The sequence below is a fragment of the Haliotis rubra genome, unplaced genomic scaffold (assembly GCF_003918875.1).
Source record: "Haliotis rubra isolate DU_JTF1 unplaced genomic scaffold, ASM391887v1 Scf8, whole genome shotgun sequence".
Classification (NCBI taxonomy): domain Eukaryota; kingdom Metazoa; phylum Mollusca; class Gastropoda; order Lepetellida; family Haliotidae; genus Haliotis; species Haliotis rubra.
The window spans coordinates 2,355,517-2,376,662 of NW_025767523.1; the positions used below are offsets into that span (position 1 = coordinate 2,355,517).

The 21,146-nt window shown below is 41.2% G+C and overlaps 1 protein-coding gene across 3 annotated transcripts in view; it reads left to right on the top strand.

Annotated features, from left to right (window-relative positions):
- Positions 1-21,146, top strand: part of LOC124261388 (receptor-type guanylate cyclase Gyc76C-like) — a 175,287-nt gene that overhangs the window by 23,812 nt on the left and 130,329 nt on the right. For all 3 annotated transcript variants that reach the window (XM_046695701.1, XM_046695700.1, XM_046695699.1), the window contains one exon: positions 3,400-4,023. In XM_046695701.1, the coding sequence (XP_046551657.1) occupies positions 3,646-4,023 (378 nt within the window). In that variant the 5' untranslated portion in view covers positions 3,400-3,645. The remainder of the gene's footprint in view (positions 1-3,399; positions 4,024-21,146) is intronic.

The following is a 21,146-nucleotide window of genomic DNA, read 5'->3' on the forward strand; positions in this document are numbered from 1 at the left end:
CTTACGTCACGTGACCACGTCAGAAGACTTAGCACCGTTGGTGTCGTGTGCACTTAGCACCTGATTGTTAGAAGGTATGTTTCATACCATTGATTTATGTCATATTTGACAGGTTCGCATCTGCAGCTTGTCAATATCACTTTCCGTTTCATATGATTGATCAATTAACTTATACCCTTTAACTAACTGGAAACACGACAATGAACAAGTAAATCACAGCGACGAAGGACTGAGCTGTTTACATGTATAACAAGTCTTAAAGTAGACAGATTTGACAAACGAGCATCTTATGAGCTCTGAATAACAACATCGTTTAGCGCTGGATTACAATCGTTAAAGAAGCCATGATTTGCGACCGGCTGCTCGTCTGATCCTATGATCCGTTAACGGGATCGGTTCCACAAACCTATCTTAGCGCAAAGACTGTCGTAAATATGTGTTGTACAGGGGCTACTGTCGTCTTTGCGCTAAGAACGCTGGATGTACTCCTTGTCTGGGATATCAATGTACGTGACAGAGGTACCAGAACCACTCTAGGCCTGGAGATCGGGTAGATACGGTTTTACCACATTTCGGGTATTGAAAATACACACAGCCGTTAGCCCCCTCCAACGCGCTTTGATAATAAGTTACCATCGAAAATGGTGTGTAATGTGTTCTTTGTGTCAATCGATACCCACCCGAAATTGTTCCCAGCCACCCCTCGAGAGAATACTCGAATAACAGAGCTGTGTATATATCATTTTATACGCAACTATACCGTTATGGTAATTTTCACTGGATTGTCTGGTCCAGACACTATTATTTACAGACCGCCGTCATATAACGGGAATGCTGCTGAGTTCGGCGTTTATCGAAATAAACAAATCATAAACATCTACAAACATTCTTGGAAGAGACCACAGACTGAACGCACTGTGCAATACAAGATTGAAATATTAATAGATATAAGATAGAGTCTAACACTCAGGTGAGGTGAGGTGAAATTGGGTTTAACGTCGTGCTTGAGAATATTTCGCTCATATGACGACGTGCATGCGTGTGTATGTGTATGTGCGACTGCTTGTACTAGCCCAGACTGAAGCTGGTTTTATAGGGCTAGCCCGCTGAGATACCACGCCGCAGTGAAGCATGAATACCCCACTGAGACACATTATACTGACTCCGAGCCGACCAGTCCTTGATGTACCCGTTAATGCCGAGCGCCAGGCAGGGACCAACAAGTACCATATTTTAACGTCTTTTGGTATGACGCGGTCGGGGATCGAACCCGCGACCTTCCGCTCTCCGGGCGGACTCTAACACTCAGAGCGGACAGATAAGCATTAGCCTGTGATAAACGAGATACGTAATACAGTGAACCATGGCATAAGCTCTCACTTCTCTGATGAGTCACGACCTTCGATCGCTCACGTTACTTACCGAAATCCCACGTCTTGGAATCCATGGCACATCTCATTCACTGAAGCGAAACTAAACTGAGATCTGGACCCAAAACTGAATTAAGCTTATGTTTGCACGAACGCATCGCAATAAAATCTAAGATTAACTGTATACGAAATGTACTTCAACATTCATGGCTTTTGTACCAGTTCTATAAATCCTGAACAGCTTAGGTTGGGGGATATGACGGTATTCATTACGGGATGGCTGTCCGGGAGTAAATGTCTCTCCACTTTACACAGATAATTGAAGATTTGATCGACTTTACACAGTGAATAAGGTTATCGATTTACACCCAACCATGAATTTGATTTTCAATATTTATTGTCATTCCGAAGCGTTGAAGTGCATTCACACATAATACCAATAACATTAGTTCTATTGGAGGTATGATTTATGGAGGGGAAACATATATTGGCTGGTACGAGAAAAGCGAAAATGGACTCTTCCAAGAAATATAATCCTCAGCACGCCAAGCACGTTATGCACGCGAGTCCGTGCGTTCGTGACGTGTTTAACGCCAGCCGCCATTAGGGTACATAGGCATATATAATTGTGGCAATGTTGAGGAGGAATGTGAAATATGACAGAGGTGGTTCTATAGCGAAGCTCACTAATTGGAAACGTTAGCACTTTTAAAAAATAATAATGGTTCGTTTGAAATACCTTCATGTAGTTCTATAATTCATAAGATTTACTTACTGTCTGTGTTTGTTGATTCGGGGTAAATCGACTGGGGATGTGTTGTTTTTTGTTGTATTCTACCATTGACGTATAACCATGTATTTTTGATATCTTAGTGTCATACGTTATTCATAAATGTTTATTGATGCCGAAAGTAGATAGCCTCCTGTTCTACCCCACTTTCATTAAAATATATTAATATGTTTGTATTATAATTCGTCTCTTTTTCTCTTTTATTACCAAATAGAACGACTTTACGATCTTTAATAACTGAGCATCCCCAAGCAGAGGGTGAGCAGTTTTATTAAGCATTCGATTTCCGAAAACATTAATATTGGTAGCAATAACTTGGCCTCAGAACAGATCGTGCATGTTTACATGTTAAACCTAATCGGTAAAATAAATTACAAATAACGGATTAAGTCTTTATGACCGCACGGTAATTGAATGATGCATGATGATGATAATACACCTGCGACATCTTTCGAAAAATGCCACCATACACAAATTAACGCAAGCATAACGCAATACCGAACGGCCATTGATAATAGTCTTCCTGGTTCAACCAAGTGTTAGAGATAAGAACGACCCTCCCTGGTTCCATATCCTGAGACTGGTCACGCAGGTTGTACGCGGTGCCGGTAACGTAGGCGCTTCAGGTAGTTGGTGGTGTTTTTACAAACCAGCTGGGATGTTAATCATTAATACAGCATCGGCAACAATTGAGGCCTTGGCACGGAGGTGCAGCCCACACATAGTGAGAGACGGGAGGAAACGGGCAACTGTCAGGGGATCTGAGAAATGGGAAAAACAGGAAATCGAAGAGGGAAATTAAAAGTAAATGTTAACAAGCTTGATTTATTGACTGAATCGTCCATAATGTATAATCACTGCCAGTTTTAGAATTCTTTATTAATATTTTTATTGGTATTTCTTCCTGTTTTGAACGGTAATATTTTGAATCTGTTTTTACGGAGACGATTCTCCATAAATTAATTGCTCATGAGTGATTTTTTATCTTTTCCAGACACATAATTCTATATCTTCTTTTGGTGAGACCTAGCTCGCCTCGCTGTCCGGAGCGAGTGTCTTAGCATGTTATCGACCGCTAATATCAGTGGAGATGGTCCCTGAGAAATATCAACCTTTTCCATTACCATGACAAGCAAGACTTAAACCTTTGCTTACAAGCCCTTGTGCTCACAAATGCGTCCTGATTGGATGTCCGTCTGAATACAATGTAATTGATTGGCTATATTTTCTCTGTTTTAGCGCTAGTGGTCAACGCTCGTGAAGGAGAAGTGCTCTCGCTGTCGGCCACGTGACCATACAACGTTGCCGTGCGCTTCCGCCAATTAGAGCTGGATACTGCTCGCTCTCAGTAGTAGCGCATTCGTCACGTAATCGAAAGTAGAGTCACAAGTCCCTGGTACCAAGTTCCAGGTGTGTTCGCCCGCTTGTCAGTGTGGCTCGACGGCGTGATGCATTGTGGGCCCGGCTCAGACAGGGGCCCCGAGGATGTGCAATTTCGCGACTGCATGTTTGGGAGTAGTGCTGTTCACCTGTGCCATCGCAGCACCGTCGGTAACAGCGCTGACGAACATTACAATTGGATACCTTACAACTTCCAAAGCGGTAACATTTAGCCGTAATATACAGGGTCGGCTTATATCTGGTGCCATTACGTATGCTATCAAAAAGATCAATGAGGAACATTTGGTGCCGGGGTACCGGTTCAAACTCGTATGGAACGATACCCATGCTGATACCCTGGTATCACTGCACAGTCTGGCCGAGCAGTGGCGGGCTGGAGCGGTTGCATTCTTTGGACCAGAGGATAGTTGTACAGTGGAGGCTCGACTAGCCGCCGCTTTTAATCTTCCCATCATATCTTATGTAAGTATTTCAAATATTTCTGACATATTGCGCTAGGTTTTATTTCATTTCTGTCACAGCCCATTTGAGCATCACATGGCAGATATTTTACCCGTATGAAAAGAAAAATATACGAGCTATATCTCAAGTATTGGTTAAAATTATATCACAAAAGTGTAAATCAAAACTCAGACATGATTCCCACAAAGGTGGCATATCATAACCCAAACGCATATCAATAGTATATCTCAAACAACGCAGTCAAACCTCTGATTCATCGAACAGTATTGGAGTCATGAAAATCATACTACGCACATGTACATCGGTAGTTAAGCATAACAAACATGTGAGTCCTACAACAGATAATAGTCTGGACCATGCCAGTAACATGCCACAAACATGTAACTGCATTATGTCATTAACACGTGTCATACCACAGAATAGTAACTGAATTTGGTTTTTAACGTTTGAATCATACCACGGCCATAAAATTGAACTATGTCGTTAATATGAGAATTATGCCACGGACCTTTAACTGAATTATGATTATATACATGTGAACTATGCCACGAATATGTCAATAAATTGTGTATCAATATGTGTCACACCACAGACATAGAACCGCATTATGTATTAACTTTAACATTATACCAAATATATAGAAATGAATTGTTAACATTTGAATCATACTACGGACGTGTAACTGAATTATGTTCCTGACATGAAACTTTTCATTAACATGAATCGTAGGGAATAATTATGTTATTAACATGTGAATCATATACCACAAGCGTAGAACTGGATGTTGTTGTTAACATGTGAATCATATACCACAGACGTAGAACTGGATTATGTTATCAACATGTGAATCATATAATACGGCAGACGTAGATCTGGATTATGTTATTAACATGTGAATCATACCACAGACGTAGAACTGGATTTTGTTGTTAACATGTGAATCATATACCACATACGTAGAACATGATTATGTTATTAACATGTGAATCATACCACAGACGTAGAACTGAATTATGTTATTAACATGTGAATCATATAATACGGCAGACGTAGAACTGGATTATGTTATTAACATGTGAATCATACCACAGTCGTAAAACTGGATTATGTTATCAACATTTGAATCATATAATACGGCAGACGTAGAACTGGATTATGTTATTAACATGTGAATCATACCACAGACGTAGAACTGGATTATGTTATCAACTTTTGAATCATATAATACGGCAGACGTAGAACTGGATTATGTTATTAACATGTGAATCATACCACAGACGTAGAACTGGATTTTGTTGTTAACATGTCAATCATATACCACAGACGTAGAACATGATTATGTTATTAACATGTGAATCATACCACAGACGTAGAACAGAATTATGTTTTTAACATGTGAATCGTACCACAGACGCAGAACTGGATTATGTTATTAACATATGAATCATACCACAGACGTAGAACTGGATTATGTTTTTAACATGTGAAATCATACCACAGACGTAGAACTGGATTATGCCATTTACATGTGAATCATACCACAGACATAGAGAGTAACGCGGTAGCTTACCAAGACCGGAGAATGTCTTGATTCTTTTACCATGAAAACTATTACTGTTCATAGTTAATCTGGCTCCATGTGAACGTTCAACATATTTACATCTTGCAGCATGTATCTATCAACGGACCTGTCAACTTTTTCAGAGCGTTTTAAACAAAGAATACGTTTTTCAGCGGATGTATGCTTATAATATGTTTATGGCTTGAAAAATTGGCGGTAACGCCGCGCAGTGTAATTTGTTGTATTCTGTCGGAAGGCTGTGTCGCATCATAACATTAACGGATGTGGGTCAGTTATGTCAGAGAGACAATACATAACTCTCCAGTCTTCTTCCTGCTCGTCATTATGTGACTGTGATTAAAGACATAAGGGGCCCTGATACACACAGCGATCTTAGCGCAAGGTTCATTGTGACTCACAGACTTCAACATGGGTTTATGATTGTCGTTGAACTGAGATCGCTTTGTAGAACGGGATCCTGGTATAGACAATAACCATTTGCGGACACAATTTACAATAAATACATACACATTATATATACTATTCAAAACAATCTCCCATCGATCGCCACTACGGCGCGAGTAATTCGCGTCCAGGTTGTGATCGATTAGACATTTGTATCCTGTCGTCTCCCCCCACGCCCCCCCTCATCAAACAGTGAATGGGATTAGAGACATCGGGAAAGTATTATACATGCGTACTTACAAATCGAATCGAATTACCTGCATGCTATAAAACTAATAACTCATAAACATGCCGCTGTTTAAAGCAAGTCCCATCGATCGCGACCGAGAAGCGAATACTTCGCGTTCTAGCCGTGGTCAAGCATACGTTTGTATCTTGCCTTCATCCACCATGAGATGCATCTAGCATTTATTGTACAGACGTGTTTACGAATCGAATTATATGCATGCTATAAAAATTATATTAACTAATAAACATACCGCTAGTCAAAACAACTCCCATCGATCGCGACCGAGAAGCGGTTACTTCGCGTTCGGGTTGTGGTCAATCATACCTTTGTATCTTGTCTTCATGCTCCTTCTCAAGCCGTGACTAAGATTAGATGCATCTTGAATCGAATTACCGGAATGCTATAATGATAATAACTAATACACATACCGCTGTTCAAAACAAATTTCCATCGATCACGAACGAGAAGCGAATATATCACGTCCCAGAAGCGATCGATGAGACATGGCCTGTCTTCCCCCCTTGTCACACAGTGAATAGGATTAGAGACATCTAACAAATATTATACACGCGAACTGACGAATCGAATCGAATTACTGGAGTGCTATCAAAATATTTACAACTAATACATGCACTACTATTCAAAACAATTCGCGTCGGAGTCGAAATATTAATGTTTTGAACAACGCTATATATGCATTCACAGCAGTTGCATAGATAATGATATGAATTGTTATTAATAAATACACGGAACTCCTTTATAATACATTAATGTCAGGCTGAAAAAGTATACACTTTAAAATTGCATTTGACCTAAAAACTGCAAACGTTATTAAAACGTTACCAGGTTGGAAACACTCGCCGAAACAGGACACTCTTTAGGCCCAGAATACAGCCATTATGCTCCCACAAAATATCATCATAATAGAATAATCATTTCTTGTTTGTTTGGAGTTTTGGATTTTGACACCACCAAACATGGGTTCGTAGTTTCATGCGATTTCATGGCACTAAACTAAACACCCGGAAACACCCCGAAATGTATTTGTGTTCACTGCCTGAATACATTGACAGCGGTCAGTTTCGGTACTACCGCTGCCATAGCCATGAATACTAACGACTCGTCGCTTAGCCATTACTACTTTTATAGACGACTAAACTATGTTACAGTTATTGAGTTGATATTTATTAAGACACTCACTCTGCATGGAAGTAATCGGACGCAGAATTACGATATGCAGTGTTGCGCCCCTTAGATGTTTCAGGATACTGATCGTGGTTTTGAGTCCAAAATTCATATTGATAATGAGCTTTTATTTGTGAATATCTCGAAAGGTTAACGTCCGTGGCTTGTGTTACTTGGAGTTACTCCTCGTCTCACTTATTATCCATCATGTATCCAAGGCAAAATGATGCTGTTCTTACACGTTGCCCACTTTGGTAAAACCCACGAGCACGTGTATGGTGCCAACAAACCATTAAGATTCGAACCCGCACCATAGAACAATGGGAAACCCATACTCCAAGGTCCCAGCAGACGTCTGAACATAGTGATCATAGTGGTAGTGGTGGTGGTGGTCCTGTGCATAGAGCTTAGTTTAAGTTAAGCAACGGTGGGCGCGGAGAGTGCTTCGATGGGTGACTGTTTGTCAGCTTGACTCCTAAGAGTTTTTAGGACTTCAGTCCTACCCCACAACGAAGATACATGCGGTCTCACCTTAGGCAAGAGAGTTTGTTCCAAATTGTCTCTTTTCACTCAGCGGAAAATGGGTACCCGGTGGGATAAGTATTATAACTATAACCTTCTAGCGCCTCACAGGCAGCTTAGGTTAACCGGGGTAATAATAACCCTGAGCTATGAACATGCTGTCGATGTGGATTTAGCACAGTATAGATGGACTTATTTTATACAGCGACACTGTGCCCAATTAGCACTTACCTCGATAATATTTTCCCCAAGTTCTGTTGAAGAGTTTAAATGGTTGCTGTACATGTACTGCCTTGACTTGCAGACCGCCTCCGTGGTGTAGAGGTTAGAGCGTCCGCCCGGAGAGCGGAAGGTCGCGGGTTCGATCCCCGGCCGCGTCATACCAAAAGACGTTAAAATATGGTACTTGTTGGTCCCTGCCTAGCGCTCGGCATTAATGGGTACAACAGGGACTGGTCGGCTCGGAGTCAGTATAATGTGTCTGAGTGGGGTATTCATGCTTCACTGCGGCATGGCATCTCAGTGGGCTAGCACTATAAAACCAGCTTCAGTCTGGGCTAGTACAAGCAGCCGCACATACACATACACACGCATGCACGTCGTCATATGAGCGAAATATTTTCAAGCACGACGTTAAACCCAATTTCACCTCACCTCACCTTGACTTGCAAATGAACCCTTCTCCAACCACACACACACACACGTGTCTCTTCTCTATACGCGTAGTTGTTATGCAGTATCGACATGAGTATTTTGATGATATTTCAATACAATGTCTGTCGTCCTTATAACATCTGCACCACAATAATGTGTTCACATTGTTTGGAAAAACTGTATGAACTTGATATATTAAAAAACATAACATGTATTTGTTGAGATATTCAATCATACAATATCGACTCTAAAAAAAAAGCTTACGTAAACTTTGGTGTCTCGTCGTTGTTGAAAATATATTAGTTGCAACATCTGGTTGACAGTGTTTTGTACATCAGTTCATGACTGTTGATATTAATGTTTCGTCTGATCAATATACTCTAAAGAGTCAGGGGCGGTGGGGTAGCCTAGTGGTTAAAGCGTTCGCTCGTCACGCCGAAGACCGGGTTCGATTCCCCACATGAGTACAATGTGTGAAGCCCATTTCTGGTGTCCCCCGCCGTGATATTGCTGGAATATTGCTAAAAGCGGCGTAAAACTAAAGAGTCAGCAACACACTGAGGGCAACATTATTCAGTATATCGCATTCTGCACGGGATGAGTGAGTGAGTGAGTATCGTTTTACGCCGCTTTTAGCAATATTCCAGCAATATCACGGCGCGGGACACCAGAAATGGGCTCCACACATTGTACCCATGTGGGGAATCGAACCTGGGTCTTCGGCGTGACGACCCACGCTTCAACCACTAGGCTACCCCACCGCCCCCTGCACGGGATGAGATGATATGCGTAAAGGCCAAAATGTTTCATGTACAGGATTACATCCCTTAGACGTATCAGGATAACATGATAAAAGGGGTTCGAATTCGAATTTGCCCCAAATGTTGTCGCTGGTTTGTCAGCACCAAACACTTGTTGATGGTATTCACCAAATTGTTAAACGTCTACCTCTGGTGTCACTCCTTCCACAATATGTGAGTGAGTGAGTTTAGTTTTACGCCGCACTCAGCAATATTCCAGCTATATGGCAGCGGTCTGTAAATGATTGAGTCTGGACAAGACAATCCAGTGATCAACAGCATGGGCATCGATCTACGCAATTGGGATACGATGACATGTGTCAACGAAGTCAGCGAGCCTGACCACCCGATCCCGTTAGTCGCCTCTTCCGACAAGCATGGGTTACTGAAGATCAGTTCTAACCCGGATCTTCACGGGTTTAAGTTATTAAAGCAGGACGCAACACAACTGCATCAATCGCCGCACAACCTTGTATGAGTGATTTTAGTTTTACGCCGCTTTTAGCAATATTCCAGCAATATCACGGCAGGGGACGCTTTAACCACTAGGCTACCCCACCGCCCCCGGTCAACATAGCCCCATACGGCGAGCAAATAAGTGTAGGTCCAATGCTCGACTTGTGAAGAACTAGACGTATAGATATATAAGGTCAACTGTATTCAATTATGTGTTTCTCAGTGGTAATCTAACCTCAACCAGCACGAGAGCCGGTTGGAGGAAAAATAGATAAAAATGTTCGCTAATTGTTTAACTTGTATAACTAATACTGAAGATTAGATCACTTGGTGATAGTCTTTAACTCAAGTCATAATGTAGATCGCGCCGCTTTGAAACATTATTTTAATAAATTAAAGAAGAAAGATCAAGCTGACCAGGCTTTTACGAGTGTGTAAGGGTAAGACATCGCGCATAAATTTCGTTAGCAGCGGGGAAAAGAAAAGGAGAAAAAGATTTTATTCTTTCACGGTACTGGTTCGCATTAGAAACTATATATCAGTCTGCCCATTCGAAGTGAGCAAGTTGGCTTGAACAACATGGGGATTCTAGTATAGAATTGGATCCTAACAAACAACCTTTGCTGGCCGCATGAGGTGAGCAACTGGTTGGCGTGTCAGACGGTGATTTGGATGATCGCGTGTGAAGGTATACGGACATATATCATTCAGCACCTGAAGTCCTAAGGGATGCTTAATGTGTCATATCATTACATGCGCAGGTCTGTGCATATCACTAGGAAACAGTTTTCTGTGTTACGGAGTAGGTTGGGCGGTTTAGTGGTAAAAGTGTTGGTTTGTGACAACTATCTGTGTTCTTCATCCCTGACACTCACGAATATGTCTTGTGTGTGTGTGTGCTGAGAGAGAGAGAGAGAGAGAGACGGGGGGGGGGGGGGACTGAGTGAGTATGATTTTACGCTGCTTTTAGCAGTATTCCAGCTTTATCACGACGGGGGACACCAGAAATGGGCTTCTCAGATCGTGCCATGTGGGGATTCGAACCCGGGTCTTCGGGATGGCGAAGGAACGCCCCTCCCTTTGTTATAGTTAAGTGGAAGTATCAAAGAAATTATGCGTTTCACAAAGCTATCGCAGCATTTAAGTGATCGTAACTCCCATACCTTAACATAAACTTACGATTGTCGTTCTTTGGTACCTTCTTAAACAACAGCACGAGTACTAAGCACCTATAATTTTATGTTTCCACATGAAATACCAAATGGCATTAAGAAAAATATTGGATTCATTTTGTGACGAAACACGTATGTGTTTGTTCACAAATCGACATTCGCACTCTGAAATACCACACCTTCGATTAAGTAATTACACGTTAATTGACTATCTCTGTGGCCGACTACACTGGTTCATTGCACCTCATGGTGTAATTAATACATAAGTCCTCTTATCCTATTTTTCATCGGGTATCAAGAGTATCTTAGACCTTTATCACAATGAGGTCCTAAACATTGATAGATATGTTTAAAAGGTCACAATATTGACAAATAGCGTAGCAATGTTCAATTATATTCCTACCCGTGACGATCCTGGTCACAATTTATCTTCAGTAACCCACGCTTGTCGTAAAAGGCGGCCTAACGGAATCGGGTGGTCAGGTTCGCTGACTTGGTTGACACATGTCATCGTACCCCAATTGCATGGATCGATGTTCATGCTGTTGACCACAGGGTTGTCTGGTCCAGACTCGATTATTTACAGACCGCCACCATATAGCTGGAATCTAGCTGAGCGCGGCGACAACCAACCAACCAACCAATTATATTCCTTTTGGGTAATAGACTTTTGAATCATGATAATATGTTTATGAACAATCCCCCTTCATCTCAAAACGCTATGGAGTATTTATGGCCTGTATAAACACGATCTATGCTTATTGTCTGGACAAACATCGGTTTTGTGTTGATTTCGATATTTACCTTAATTACCACCTGTAACCATGGCTCCTTCAGGCTTCTACTGTCTGTCTGGCTGCTAAATATGAAATCGGCTCCGTTTTGCTGGCGTCGTCGGATGAGAGACAACCGCCTGCTATTGTGATCGTCGCAGGTTAACTGTGAATTAAGTCGGTGACACAGACTATAGATTATCAAACATGGCTATAAATCTTTCTATTCACATTAATAAAACATAAGTTAAATAAACATGGCCGTAGGTGACTTCCTTGCCATATCAGGCTATGTTAACGTATTGATTGATTACTATATGGTGTGGTGAATTGATGTTTCAGCACAAATGGAGAATAATGATTATGCTCTAAGGATGAATTCACGAGATCAAAGTAGTTCTTCATCATTACCCACAAAGACGCCTTGTCGATAGATATTCGGTTGGGTGTACATATAGATGTGGGATTATAGTTCATGTTTTCCACCGGAGTACCTGGCGTGTAGAAACATGTTATTAGCTTGTGACAGACCAAGATTATAATAATTCATCCGAAGTGAATTTGAAATAATGTATGCATTTAGATATATGGCAACAAAATATAACATTTAACATTCATAATAAATTATGGCTGACTGGCTGAGTATGGTTTTACGCCGTTTTTAGCAATATTCCAGCAATATCACGGCGGGGGACACCAGAAATGGGCTTCACAAGTTGTACCCATGTGGGGAATCGAACCCGGGCCTTCGGCGTGACGAGCGAACGCTTTAACCACTGGGCTACCCCACCGCCCCTTATAAATGATGGCAGTAACCGAACCATTATTTAAGCCACCTTCGACAGGTGATTAATTTGTTTTGATATCACATATGTGATAGTCTTAGGATGTGCATGTCCACACTCAGATATTGCATGTCCGTACCGGTCCCTCACTCTACCCTTGGGAATTATTGGTGACATTATAGACCCCCAGCGGCTTAAACTTGTGATGAATTGAGTGGTCAAACTTGGTGCAAACTTGTGTGTATGTTATCGTGGATAGATGTTCTTGATGTTATTCATTGGTTTATCTGGTCCAGACTCGATAATCTGCAAACTATCGTCATATATATTGTTATTGCTGAGTGTGGCTTTAAACTGGAAGTATACAAGGATATATTCAACACCAAACCAAAACACTGACATGTTTGTACTGATCTGTTTACAAGTTTTGCCCGCACAGTTTACACCACACTATCAACCAAAGTATCAACACTATGTACCAAACTATTTACGTGTTCTTATCAAACAATTTACACTCCATTCTACACTTTATACATTCAATATAAAAACTATTTTTGTATGTTCATACCAAAGCTATTTACATGTACTTACCAAACAATTTACATGGTCTGACCAAACAATTTACATGGTCTTACCAAACAATTTACATGGACTTACCAAACAATTTACATGGACTTACCAAACTATTTACATAGTCTTACCAAACTATTTACACTCCATTCCAAAGTTTATACATTCAATACAAAAATGTTTACATGTTCATTCCAAACCATTTACACTCCACAACAAATGTTTACATGGTCTTACCAAACGATTTACATTATATGCCAATTATTTACACGATCTAACCAAACTATTTACACTCCATACCAAACTATATACATGGTCTTGCTCAACTATTGAGGCTTCATACCAAACTTTGTGTATCGCCTTGTTCAACTATTTAAACGGCAGTGTTACGTAATCGGTGAATCCAAATTATATGCTTTTGTTCTATAATTCAATAAAGAGGTCGTTTCATGTTTAGAGTATTGTCCGTTTGTATTGCTATGGTGTTAAACGCCAATTATCCCTATACTAGCTCTAAACAAGTATGACTGTCACAGTAATATTCTGTAACGTGACCACTAACTTTAACTACAGGATCTCTCAGTCATGTGTGCTGGTCTGATACAGCTCTCTGGCTAGTGTTCCAGACTAGTAAACCACCGATAAACGCCACAACTGAGAGGCATCAGCCCGGATAACCACATTAGTGATACAAGTATTTCACATAGGTACTTTAAGCTCGTTATAACAAGCCCCCACATACTCTACGTGGGATCAGCCTGACAACTCTCACAGTCTTTGAAAGGCGGTTTCTTGTCCGTTTGGTCCTTTATGTGCTTATTATATTCTGAACGCTGACACTAACGTCTTTGTGCCTCGCCGGTTTGGCAATAACAACAAAGTAAGGGCCGACCGTTGAAAAAAATGTGTTCCAGAAACTTCTAGAATAAATTCTGTGTTAAGGTTTTCAAAAGAAAGAAATCGTGCGTTGGGTAACGAAGGTTGTACAGGGAAATAGTATCTGATGTATGAATACTTTACTCTTGTCATGCCAGAAAACATTCCGTCTTCTGACTAATTGAACAGAATCTAAACCGAAACACCTTTTGTATGTTTGAGCAACACTATGCTCATGTGGCCCGTGACATGTAAGAAATAGTACTTTCATTAATTTTCATACACATTTATACATTTTGTATCGATACAAGACTCGCGACGATAAGAGTATCGCGACGCACCAACATCCTAATGATAGTCTCACCCTATCACTGACCATGGTCCATGTTCACTTGGACTGCCAGTACATCGTTAATATCGTGCTTGAAGAACCATTGTAAGATTCCATAAAATATTCGTGTCTGTCTTTGAGGTCGTATTGTTCCAGTTAATATATGTGTCTCTGTGCGTTCGGAACGGACCTATCTGCTAGAGAGCACTTATTATGATGGTGTGTGTTGAAGAATCATGGTAAGATTCCATAGCATATTCCTGACTGTCTTTGAGGTCGTATTGTTCCGGTTTAAATATGTGTTTGTGCTTTCGGAACGGACCAATCTGCCACACAGCAGTTATTATGCAAATTACATTTGAAAATAGTCTCTGGACATTTCTGTTACGAGCCATTCATTTTTCTTCTCCCACGAATCTAATGCAATGCTTCGAACCCCAGCAGCATTCAGCATCAGATATCATAATTAACATCTTGTTTACTCTGTGTATGTGCAGATCTTTACAAACATATTCCATCTAACAGACATGTTATTTTCTTTAGTGTGTTGAACGTAGAAGTGGGTAGTGTTTACAAATATTAATGTTGGTTCTTCTGTCCCGAGTGATTGGTGATATATTGGCATCTTTAGCCCCGACAATCATCACCTTGTACACACGTGTGAAAGCTTTATCATCATCTGTTTATATACCCTTGTTCTCGTTATTTTCCAGTGCTGTGTATGGATGTTTCCAGTGTAGGTTTCCTTAATTGCTTCTTTGATCTTGTCGACGTGGTTTGACTGCGATGTACGCCACTGACTGACTTGTAGCTGGTCTGTGTAACAGATGCTCATGCCTGCATTCCTCTTGCTAATACTACGTTACACATTACTCATCGTATGCTATGTTGTCTTATCATTCCAGTACTATATGGGTAGTTCTTGTTCAAGTTAAGTTATATTTTTGCTACGGTCTATCATGAATGCTATCCCCCGTTCCCTATGTACACACATCATGCATGCATGAAACGCACGTGTTCCAGCGATCTTCGTGAATCATGCATGTTATCCTGACTTACCGATGCACATATATCATGCATGTCTTTCCTCTGTACCATGCAAGTTATCACGTGTTAACTTGAAGGAACCATGGACCACCTTCGTTATCCATCTTTTCCCTTAGACCACCCACGTTATCTAAATTTTCCCCATGGACCATGCACTTTTTCCAACTTTTCCAATGGATTACCCAGGTTATCCAGCTTTTCCCATGGACCACCCAGGTTATACAGCTCTTCCCATGCACCACCCACTTTTTCCAGTGTTTCCAATGGACAACCCACGTTATCCAGCTTTTCACATGACCATACATGTTTTCCAACTTTTCCCATGGATCATACATGGTATCCTGTTTTCCCAATGTACCACACATGTGATCCCACTTTTCCCATGAACCGTGCGAGTTATCCGATTACCCTATCAACCATACAAGTTATCCGATGTTCCAAAACCATACGAGTTATCCGATGTTTCCCATGAACCACGCGAGTTATCCGATATTTCACATGAACAGAACGAGTTATCAAATTTTCCCATGAACCATACGAGTTATCCGATGTTTCCCATGAACCATTCGATTATCCTATGTTTCCCATGAACCATACGAGTTATCCGACGTTAATCATATTCATGTAATTGCTATGTGGCATGTGATTCTCATTTACCAAAACTCTTTATGACTTCTTGATCATGATATAAATGAAACATATATAGAGGCATTAGACACGTTTATATTTCGATCAAAGGTCCCTCGCCAAATACATTAAAAAAGTAATTATTCATTTCTTCGACAGTGCTCAACTCCGCAGTTGTCCCTGTAATCAAACATTTATAATGTCTATACACCGCATGTGGTCCCTGTGATTAAAGTAATTAGCTTCGGATTCAGAGGTCGTATGTCTTCAATGGCTGTCGGGAGTGGACAGTTATTTGATGTGCCTTGAGCAAACTAACATCGAGGACGAGATCAGCTCAGGTTCATTGACTTTGTATATTGGTTATTATTGTAACCCGATGTCAGGAGATGTTCACAATAACACCAACAGGTTTGGTGACAGTAGGTTGATTGGCTGTTTTGTTGTTTAACGCCGCATTTGGCAACATTCTAATGGCGGGCGGTAAATAATCGAGTCTGGACCAGACAATCCAGTGATCAACAGCATAGGCATCGATCTACGATTACATGTGTCAACCAAGTCAGCGAGTCTGAACAACAAATCCCGTAAGTCTCCTCTTACGACAAGCATAGGTTACTGAAGGACAAATCTTACCCGGATCTTCACGGGTTTGGTGGCGGTAGTATAGGCTAGTGGTTAAAGCATTTGCTCGCCACGCTGAAGACCCGGATTCGATTCTTCATATGGCTATAGCATGGGAAGCCCTTTAACTTGAACTTGCGTCGTAACGCTAAGATCCCTTTAGGGAACCGGACCCATGACCGAAGCTCTACATGAAATCCCTTGCACACGCTGCTGTTAGATCTGCGAACCCATTCACAAATATAGCTTACCCTTTAGCAATGATCTCAATTACCGAAGTAAGGCAGTCGTCTTAAACATCTATTGTGGTCGTTACTGTCGTCATCGTTTCTACGCCCACTTTCCTCTCCACTTAAGGGACTGCTGACATGTGTTGGTATGCTGAGTGCTAGTTAGGAGACAAGTACAAACGAACTGACTGTACTTCAATAAGCATGCTTAGCCAGCGACACATTTCCGTATATCATCATACTGAGTGGGTGAAAATGCTTCAGCCAAACAGCATTGCAGGTGAAATAAATTATGTAGCTCTGTGATACTCGAACATGCGTCTTCGTCCATGGTTAACTCAAGACTTCTTAACTTTACGTACGTTGTTGTAATCTTGACATTGAAGGAGCTCTAATCTCTAATAATGGTTCTCCTGAGGCAGGGGTTATCTCGAAGTCATTTCGACGTAATAGTTATCCCAAAGTAGCGGTTATCTCGAGGTTGTGTTTGTCTGAAAATAGTGCTTAACCCGAAGACATGGTTTCCCGGGGGTAAAAGGTATCCCTCGCGTTTGTCATCTTGTGTTAAGCTCTTGGATAGTGGGATGTCAAAGCTTTGGTTAGTAAATCAATTACTCATACTACTGCTGTGTTAAGATCGTAGATTAATTCATCTCATTCTTTGGTTTAGATACATCACATTACAATCTTAGTATTGAAAATCTCAGTACCAGGTCTTCACAAATCGAGAATTGGACCAACACTTATTTGCACGCCGTATGGGGCTGTATTGCCCGGGGCGGTGGAGTAGCCTAGTGGTTAAAGCGTTCGCTCGTCACGCCGAAGACCCGGGTTCGATTCCCCACATGGGTACAAAGTGTGAAGCCCATTTCTGGTGTCCTCCGCCATGATATTGCTTGAATATTGCTAAAAGAGGCGTAAAACTAAACTCACTCACTCACTCACATTCACTATGTTGACCGATCGGTGATTTATTGACAGTGTGTAACATGTTCATGTAGCAGTGGGGCATCTGAACTTATGTACCGGCCGCCATTATACCCCGTCATATATCTGTGTGACGCTGAATACAACGGACAACATGGTTTTATCAAACTATACGTCCAAACGTCATTAGGTGATAAAGGACCTCTTTTCGAAGGTCATCCATTGTTTGTGTGTAGGTCTAGAGAATTCCACAATGCCGCAGCTGTAACTGAACGCAAATATAACAAGACAAGTATTATAAAACCCGGCCTTGTCATTTTAAGATGGTAATCGTTGACACCCTGGCGTTGCTCTTGACCTTCTGTGTGGTTACAGCGTTGAAGTAGGAAGCAGCGAATTACATCAGGTCACAGCGGCTCAAGTGCGATTCGTGACCAACGACGACGTCCTTGGCCGCCGTTGCGATCGTTGTTGGAGTCGATGGAGTGTCTCTGACAAGAGGCTCTTCATTCGACACCGCTCACGTCTCATTACCGTCGCAAGTACTGTCATATGTGTCAGAAAAAGGAGGTCGACAGACCCCAAACCATCGACCAACACCTCGTTTGATCTCTGAACATATCCAGTAACCTGTCAGGTATAATAAAGCACGGAGGTTCCTTCTGACATGAACCCTCTTTGGCGTCGGGATAATAAACTCCCCTACCTTGGATTCGGGTTAAAGGATTGATTCATTGTAGTTATAATTCGACAGGAAATAGGCGAGAAGGTACACGTTGACGCTGGTTTCCTGGCATTTTTTACTTGGAAGGCACCAGGAGTCTAATTGAGCTTTCTCCTGGAGGAACATTTTGGCTTCATGAGCAATGGGTCTGATTATCAGAATGTCTACAACTGCTGTGCAAATGATATAGGAGTTGATGATGTAACATATTCCCCCTTGATGTCGATTTGAGGGGATGCAAGTGTACTTACCTCAAGGAAACAATTATACGCAGAGTGCATCAATATGTGCACGTGTGTGTTCCTATAATAGGGAGCAAGTTGGACGTGAAGTGTCTACTTGTCACGTATTTTACGATGCGCCGGCAACGTCAGTGCAGCGTTGCCACCACGTTTATGGGCCGTCCTCGACGTCATCTTGTTGTATGGGAACCGTGTTGGTTTTATAGTGTGCATGTGTAATTCAAGAAGGGTTTCAACCAAAACGAAGTTTTTGCGCCATTTTCGGTGGCATATCATACATATTGAGCATACAGAATTATATGTTTCACGATAGAAATCTGCAATTGCATATTGTAGCTTTTTACACAGAATTTATAACCTACGAATTCCATAATTCCTGAATATTTAAATATTTATGCGCTATAGCACTTTTATTGAATTCTTATCGATGAAAAAATACATTCAGTGCCATTGTGAGCATTTGCAGTTCACCTTCTTGTGGTGCACGCTTCCTTATATCATGCTTGTGTGTAACAAGGAAACATTTCATAAAGTAAAACCTCATGAAAGCAGACGAATCAACATTCCGGACAAAATCAGTCAGAATATGAAATTAGGATTGGATCATTTCAGACAATCTGTCAGGTAATGTTGAATTCGTGCTCCGGAATTCTGTTCCTGTTATTTCAGGTAACCATGGGGGCGGTGGGGTAGCCTAGTGGTTAAAACGTTCGCTCGTTACGTTGAAGACCTGCGTTCGATTCCCACGTGGGCACTATGAGTCATTTCAGGTCTCCACCGCCGAGATATTGCTGGAATATTGCTAAAAGTGGCGTAAAACTAAACTCACTCACTCACTCAGGTAACCACGTATCTTTGTTGCATGTACTTGGTAACATATGTTACCCAACCTCATTTGCCTAGATGTGGCACCGTTTGTGGCATTCCCAAAGTCGATAACATCCATCATACAACCTGAGATTAGATGGTCATGTCCAGCTATAGAAATTGTAACATGCAAATTTGGTTATGATAAATAATCAACAATGGCACCAGATATTATGGATCCACGGTACTTTCTGTCCGACATCTGTTGCCCAGTGAATAATCATTAGCAGTTGTCTGGAGAATATTCTTCTTTGACCTTCCACGAAAATAATGAATATGCTGTGCACGACTTCGTGCGTTGAACAACGTGAACAGCTTTTCGCGAGAAATGTTTCGTTTGTTTGTCTTCTTGTTTAATTAACGCCACACTCAGCAATATTACAGCTATATTAATCTTTAATTTTTCATGTCTGGACCAGACAATCCAGTGATCAACAGCATAAGTATCAATCTCAGAAACTGGGATACGATGACATATGTCAACCAAGTCAGCGTGCCTGGCAACCCGATCCCGTAAGTCGCCTTTTACGACAACTTGGGTTGCTGAAAACCAATCTAACCCGGATCTTAACGGGTCCCACGAGCAACATGTAAGATCTATCTGGCACAATTGCTTACTGTGTACGAAGGGAATATCATATTGCCGAGATATAGTTGCTGCATTCCTCGACGAGTCCAATGGTTAACGTTAGGAGACCTTCGGTGGAATATGAAGTGAGTTATGTCTTATGATTCGCAATAACACATCACCGGAAGATCCTTTAGAATGATGTATGGTGCCATGCCTTTGTGTCGTATATACTTAAAAAGACGTCTTCTTTTCGAAACATTTACGGGGCGGTGGGGTAGCCAAGTGGTTAAAGCGTTCGCTCGTCACGCCGAAGTCACGGTTCGATCCCTCACATGGTACAATGTGTGAAGCCCATTTCTGGTGTCCCCCGCCGTGGTATTGTTGGAATATTGCAAAAGCGGCGTAAAACTAAACTCACTCACTCGCAACATTTCCAGGCCCAGCTATATTTATCCAGGCTTAAATCCACCATTCGTCAATACGGTTATCATTAAACTGGACATTTACATCAAGAACAGGGTTTCATTTGTTTATCAGAGTTAGACGACATGTCAACACATGCAAAACAACTTTGACGTCATGATTGTAACCATGGAATGTGATAACAATTTAGACGACTAAGAAATGAATAAAACGGTTTGAAATAATAGAATTCAGACCATAACTGACAGAGCCAACCTCTTATCTACAACTAGTAGATAAAAGTAGAGGAAAACATGCTTGAAACGGTATAAGCATTTACACCGAGACGCCATTATACAATAATGAAGCTGACAGTCCATAAAGACTTGTCATTCCTATTACTTACAACTTACTAGAATGCCTCTCAAACAGTATAGATTTCTGTTTATCCGTGTAGATATACCTAATATCTAAAGACACACA